Source organism: Lipotes vexillifer, unplaced genomic scaffold (genome assembly GCF_000442215.2).
Source record: "Lipotes vexillifer unplaced genomic scaffold, Lipotes_vexillifer_v1.1 scaffold438, whole genome shotgun sequence".
NCBI classification, from domain to species: Eukaryota; Metazoa; Chordata; class Mammalia; order Artiodactyla; family Lipotidae; genus Lipotes; species Lipotes vexillifer.
Window position 1 is genome coordinate 937,127 of NW_006784126.1, and position 6,746 is coordinate 943,872.

Sequence of the window (6,746 nt, forward strand, 5' to 3'; positions counted from 1 at the left end):
GCCTTAAGTACAGGCTGGGAGATTTTTGTTTGTTTATTTTTGTAGTTTTATTCAGGGTAGGTAGATAATCAAATGGATGAGAAAGGATGTCATCATGAAAAACTAATTTTAAGATGAGCAACTTGATAGTGAAATACAGAGGTGAAGGGGAGCAGGACAGGAGACAGTAAAACTACTTAAGATTCATTTTCAAAAGTCCTGATAGAAGACAATAAGGGCCTAGACCAGGGATAGCAAATCATTTCTTCTTTTCGCACCCATTCTAACCAATCCAAAATGACTACCTAGAACCTCTATGATAAAGAACTATTTATTCCTGATTCAGTGGAAAAGAGCACCACATCCTATCAGTCACCAAAGTCTGCCACTGGAAGAGGAAGTGAAGAATGACGGCTTCCCCTTCTCTCGACTAAATAAACTTCTGATCTCCTGATAGCTTCTTGTTTGGAAACTCTTCCTCATTCTAGGACTATGAGTGACCCGCTGCTTAGCCTCTAAACTTTGCCATCCATCTTGAGTCACTGAAAGCAACCATTCAACACTCAAGTTCAAATCCTATCTTCAAGACTCAGCTAGAATGTTGCCTTCCTTACCAGAAAGTATTTTTCCTTTGAAATCCTACTACATTTTATCTGTCCCTCTTTGTGCCACTTATTTTTCTTTCTTTTATTTTACTAGGCTTCTAAGTGATAGACTATGAGCCTTTTCTGCTAGAATTCATGTCTGATTTATCTGTGTATTGCCCATAGCACACAGTATGGTGAAGGCAGTTGTGTTGAACAGATGAAAGAATAGAGATGAATCTCAACCTGGCTTAGAACCTAAGCTTTAATTTCCATCTCTACTAGCTCATGGGATTTTCCATGTGAACACCCATTTCTACAAACCAGGTGTACCTACACTTAATTAGCCTACCTACCTGCCAAAACAGTTCTCATTCCTAACTTCCCTCTTTTTTTCCCCCTAATTACCTGCATTTAAAATCTCTGATTCAGCTTTGAGTCTCCCTGTTCCTTTGGTTCTTGCATCCAGCCAGTTGCCAAGTCCCTCCCTTCTTCATTTCCTCCACAGCAGAGTCTTCCTAATCCTTTCAATCTGTTCAAATTCTTCCCATCCTTCAGGGCCCAGCGTTACTCCCACCTCAATTTATGTAACCTTTATTTGTTATTCCAGCCAAAAATGTTTTGAATTTGAAACACTAAATACTTACAACAGTATTTGACAATAAATCCCAACTTTGTAATGTCTCTTACTTCTAATTTTTAAAATAATTCTTATATGATCGACTGGCCCATTTATGTGTCTGTATCTCATTTATAGATCAAAGTTATATATGAACTCCTTGAGGGCAGAGACAATGTATTCTTCCTTGGTGCATTCTAAAAAGCTTCTATCATGATACTGTTTACTTAGTAGCTATTCAATATATTAGCTGAATGACTTCAGTAAAACGCAATTACCAGAATACATATGTTTTTCTATAAAGAACATATATGAAGTTGAAGTAACTATTTACATATAATTTGCCTTGATCCAAAAGGTTTTGAGGTGGCCTAATACATGATGTTAAAAAAGGAATGTTATTCGAGCTAACTTATTTTGTAAATACATATATGTATATATGTATTTAGGTAACTATATATACACACATATATATATATACACACTATATATATATGTATTTTCAGACCTCATGTTTCAAGTTGATGGAATTTTTGTATTTACATATTCATTTAAGAAACATTAATTTAGTGCCAACTTTGGGACAGAACCTTAAGGTTTGCATTCAGAATAAAAAGCCTAATAAGATACAACCCCTTTCCTTATTAGTGAATGTGAATAAAATATATCTAAGTAAAATATATGACATGCATATATAAACACATGTTCATGTAAGCATATACATGTTTAAATTGATATTAATTACATAGAGATCAACAGTCTAAGGAAAAGTTCAAAACTGAGGTCATATTTACTACAACTCTAACCCATGAAACACCTAAAAAATATACTGTAGTCAGAGCCACTTTTATGAAAGCCCAGATGAGCTCTGACTAATCATTTTCTCAGGGCCCAGGGCCTCTCCAGGAGTATACTCACGGGACAGCTCTCCACGTTGGTAGGTCGGTGAGGGATGACAAAGGGTAAGACGTCCAACCACCCAGGGCAGGCGTCGGGGGTTTGGCTCTTATTTTTACAACTGGTCAACACCACAAAGAAGTGTGTTGGGATGGGAACACTGGTGTTGACTACATATCTAAAAACATAATTGAAAAGATTTGATGTTATTATACTTTTGCTTCTGAAGATTAGAAATGTCTTTATATATTTTTAAAGAAATGTCAAAGTAAAATTATAGTAAAAGAAAGTAAATAAACAGAAAATACAAAATCTTACCACACATTTTTAAAACTTAATGAGTCTGAATCAAGATTATAGAAGTCCAAGCCTGGTCATTTTAACATCATGGGAAAATATTAAAATACAATGAAAAGCAGAGCATGGTATTCTGTCTCCTAGCTTTGTTGACTTATACATCACAGTGACGTTTCCTAATAGAGTAGGGGCTGGAAATGAAGGAGCTGGGATTTCAACTGTAGCTGCGCACTTCTACTAGTCGTTTGGATGTGTACTAATCCTCCAATAGCCTATGACTTTCTAACTTTCCTCAACTTTAACATGGAGGTTTTCTTATGCTACCAACTTCGCACCACAGACGGGGACAAATCCATACAACTGATATGACAGTCCTTTAGTCTCAGATAACAGACATGAAAGTGCTTTTAAAAGTTTCAAATGCAAAATGAAGCTAAGCTATTAGTATGAGTCCACTAAAAGGAAAATGAACTGGTATAAGTAGTAATGTATTACTGTGATTTAGAATCAGAGCTAGAATGTCTGGGTTCTGGCTTTACTACTTAGCTGTGGAACTTAGACAAGTTAGTTAACCTCTCTGTGCCTCAGTTTCCTTTTCTAAATGGGAACTAATGGAATCTAACATGTGGATGTTTTTCAGATTAAATGAACCATCTGTAAATTCTTAGGAGCATACCTAGCGTGGAGTAAAGTGCTATCAAATTGTTTGCTAGGATTATTAAATGGTGAAAGACAGGATCAATAAACACTGAAATAAGGACAAGGCAAACAAAATTTAAGGCCACACCCTTAGTGATGATGAATGTTATCAGAAGGTATGAGCAGAAATCATTGTTTTACATAATCTAGGCTTAGTACAATAGTTCAGTACTGTCCATTTTGATAATAAAGAGAAATCATGGATGACACTTCTAAAACTCTCTATTCCTGCGTGCTGAGTTCAAAAGTAATTCTTAGCAACATGTATGACCAGGTTTAGTCCAAAGATGTACAGTTTAGTAGGACTAGTTTTCTATAGGAAGCCTACACTATCTCCTGGGAGATACTTTTATGAATCATCCACTATCCAAAATGTTGGGCAGTATTTTTTTTTTTTTTTTGCGGTACGTGGGTCTCTCATTGCTGTGGCTTCTCCCATTGCGGAGCACAGGCTCCGGACGCGCAGGCTCAGCGGCCATGGCTCACGGGCCCAGCCGCTCCAAGGCCGGTGGGATCTTCCCGGACCGGGTCACGAACCCGCGTCCCCTGCATCGGCAGGTGCACTCTCAACCACTGCGCCACCAGGGAAGCCCTGGGCAGTATTTTGAATAGTCACTTCTTGATTTTTTTAATTTATTGCTGAACTGGTTCTCTATTTACTGATAGCACAGTGAGTCTTCCCTACCTCCTTAACCTTGACAAAACCACGTTTTCCCTTTCACATTAGTTTAGAAATTTTCCAAATAAAAATTTTTCTAAACTATTCTTAGACATTTTTTTCTTTGCCTATTAGTTTAAATCTTTGCCATATAAAATTTTTGCTAAATATTTAGATAGACTAGTTGAAAATAGTCAACAATTGCCTCTCTATATAAATATGTTATGTAATGTTTAGAATACTGAGCTTTAATTTTAAGTATTGAGGTTTCCCCTTGTGATACCCTATTGCCAAATCAAAAGTCCATTTTGTTTCAAATTACTTACTCTGTAATTTCATCTGGAGCATCAAAATGACCATCGTAATTATAATCAAATATTGGTCCACTAACCACATTGACTCCATTTCTTTCCATGGCATGTTTTACAAGAAGAACACTATGGAAGTAATTCCACATTGCTAAAAATAAAAGAATAAAGCGTTAAAAATGTCTGCCTCTATTGAACATGGAAATATTTTCTATTATAAACAGGTACATTTAAATAGCATCCAATTCTGCTTTAATACTTGTCAGTGGTCATTGAGTAATACTGCAAAATAGTCTATGCAACAAAAAATAAACAGCCACATCCATGATAGCTTTTTGTTGCTGATGTAGTTACAGTCTCGAAATTACAGTTAAATATGTCTCCAAATGCCTCCCTAGGGCTGAGTTGCTTTGGGGACTGTATTAAAAAATGGTCAGAACACACATACTGCCTTATTAATTGTGACTCTAGGGACAAACACTTTTCATTTACTTATGGTGAGTATCAGTAAAATTTAATTTTGTGGTTAGCTCTTTACAGTAAAATTAGGATTAAAAAATTATCAAAATTCTAGCAACAAGTCATCCAAAGTTGAAGTAAGTTGAAAAGAATTTACGTTAGACATCCTTCCTGTTTCAGTATTTAAAACATTAGAACAGGGACTTCCCTGGAGGTCCAGTGGTTAAGACTCCATGCTTCCATTGCAGAGGGCGCGGGTTCAATCCCTGGTCGGGGAACTAATATCCCACATGCCACAAGGTGCAGCCAAAAAAAAAAATTAGAACAAAATGACTGATAACAAGAACAAATTGCAATAAAAGATGTGTTTAGTTTAGAAGTTCAAAGAGTCACTTGGGTATTTTAAAACTAATAATCTAAGTATATACTTACTTTTGAATGCTTCATACATAGGGACCAAATTACTTGTAATTAAAGCATCATATTGACTATCAGAAGTTCTATTGTTTGCTGCAAAACAAATGAATTTTATTAAATCTAGCTATAAGAGAAAGTATGACATTCCACATAATAGGCCCATTAGTATTACATACTAATGTATATTTATTAACACACAAAACACAGAGATACAAAGCACTCTCCAGTGGAAGTCATCAATAATGCAGGCAGTTTCATGCATTTGATTGATACCTATAGTGGGCTGGTGACCCTTGAGAAGGTAGGTCCACATCCTAACTCCCCATTACCTCTGAATGTGATAGGTAGGAAAGTAGTGTCTTTGCAGATGTAATTAAAAGTTCAAGATGAGATTATCCTGGATTTAGGGTGGGTTCTAAATCCAGTGACTGGTGTCCTACAAGGAGAAGGAGGATTGAGAAGAGGAGAGACTCAGGGGAGAAAGCTATGCGAAGATGGAGGCATAGATTGGAGTGATGCAGCTACAAGCCAAGCAACACCTGGAACCCCCAGATGCTGGAAGAGGTAAAGAAGGATTCTACCCTAGATTCTCTCTTGCAAAGGGAGCGTGGCCCTGTCAACACCCTGATTTCAGACTTCTGGCCTCTAGAACATTGAGAGAATAAGCCTCTGTTGTTTTAAGCCACCAAGTTTGTGGGTAATTTGTTACAGCAGTCTCTAGAAAACAAATATAATACCGATAGGAAAGCATCGTTATTGAATATACATAAAATAATAATGTTATGAAAAATAACTCTTCCAAAGTAAAATTTTCTTAAGAAAGTGGGTTTTAACTCATTGAAGACTGCTGACAGCACCACAAATGGTTGGCTTTGAAGACACATGGACTTGCCATCCAGAGGAGTGTGTGCTGAGCCTGTGCGCTCTGGAACCAGACTGCCCGGGTTGGAATCCCAGCTCCACTGCCCGCCAGCTGACCCACTTGGGCAAAGCGCTATGTCCCTCTGTATTTCATTTGTCTCATGGCATCTCTCTCACTGAAATATTGTGAGGATATAAACTGCTGCAAGCCTATGAATGTTTATTATAATGTTTTTTCCATTTAAACTACCCTTGGCTACCTTAACTAATACTCAAATGAAAGGCCAATGTATGGGAACCAAAAGGCAAGGAGAAGCAAGATTTTTTTGTCTTTTTCTTTAAGATTTCACATGCTACTCACGGTCCTCAGATCCTCTACAAGCCGTTTCTACTTGTTAAACGTAAAGTCAGTGAACATAACATTATCTTCTTTTCAGGAAACATAAGAATTTGCTTATAATGGAAATGCTAACAATTTGTAATGGAGAGTTAGAAGGTGGTTTCATTCAATCCTTAATATTTTTTGAGACAAGCTGTTTAGTTTTTCATTTCATTTCCTTGTCAAGACAAACATTTATAAATCAACCAATATCTTAGGGCTTAACAGATACAATTTTATAATGCCAATTTAAAATTTTTTATTAATAAAATGTTCCAACTATTTAAGGTTTATCCTAGGGTTTACATAAATTTGGTGGCACTCTAACTGTCTCTAGATATTGTAACAAGATATATCAGTTTATTATCTTAATTCTGTTAGGAATTTTACATTGATGTGCTACTTGTTTTCACTAAGCCTTTTTTTCCCACTATAAATCTCAGAACCTCTAAATTATAAATCTCTAAATTGACCTCTTTGGTCATGGCTTCCAGGAAAATGAAGCCAAATATCTGGAGAAAACCCATTCTCAGAAGCTGAAATTGTTGAAAATCTCATGAGTAAATCAAGGAAATGACAATCCCTGCTG

General features: G+C 36.4%; 1 protein-coding gene across 2 annotated transcripts in view; it reads right to left on the reverse strand.

Annotated features, from left to right (window-relative positions):
- ENPP3 (ectonucleotide pyrophosphatase/phosphodiesterase 3) overlaps positions 1–6,746 on the reverse strand; it is a 78,919-nt gene that overhangs the window by 2,954 nt on the left and 69,219 nt on the right. For both annotated transcript variants that reach the window (XM_007456538.1, XM_007456539.1), the window contains 3 exons: positions 4,933–5,010; positions 4,060–4,192; positions 2,101–2,257 (listed from right to left, as the gene is read on the reverse strand). In XM_007456538.1, coding sequence (XP_007456600.1) covers positions 2,101–2,257; positions 4,060–4,192; positions 4,933–5,010 — 368 coding nt within the window. The remainder of the gene's footprint in view (positions 1–2,100; positions 2,258–4,059; positions 4,193–4,932; positions 5,011–6,746) is intronic.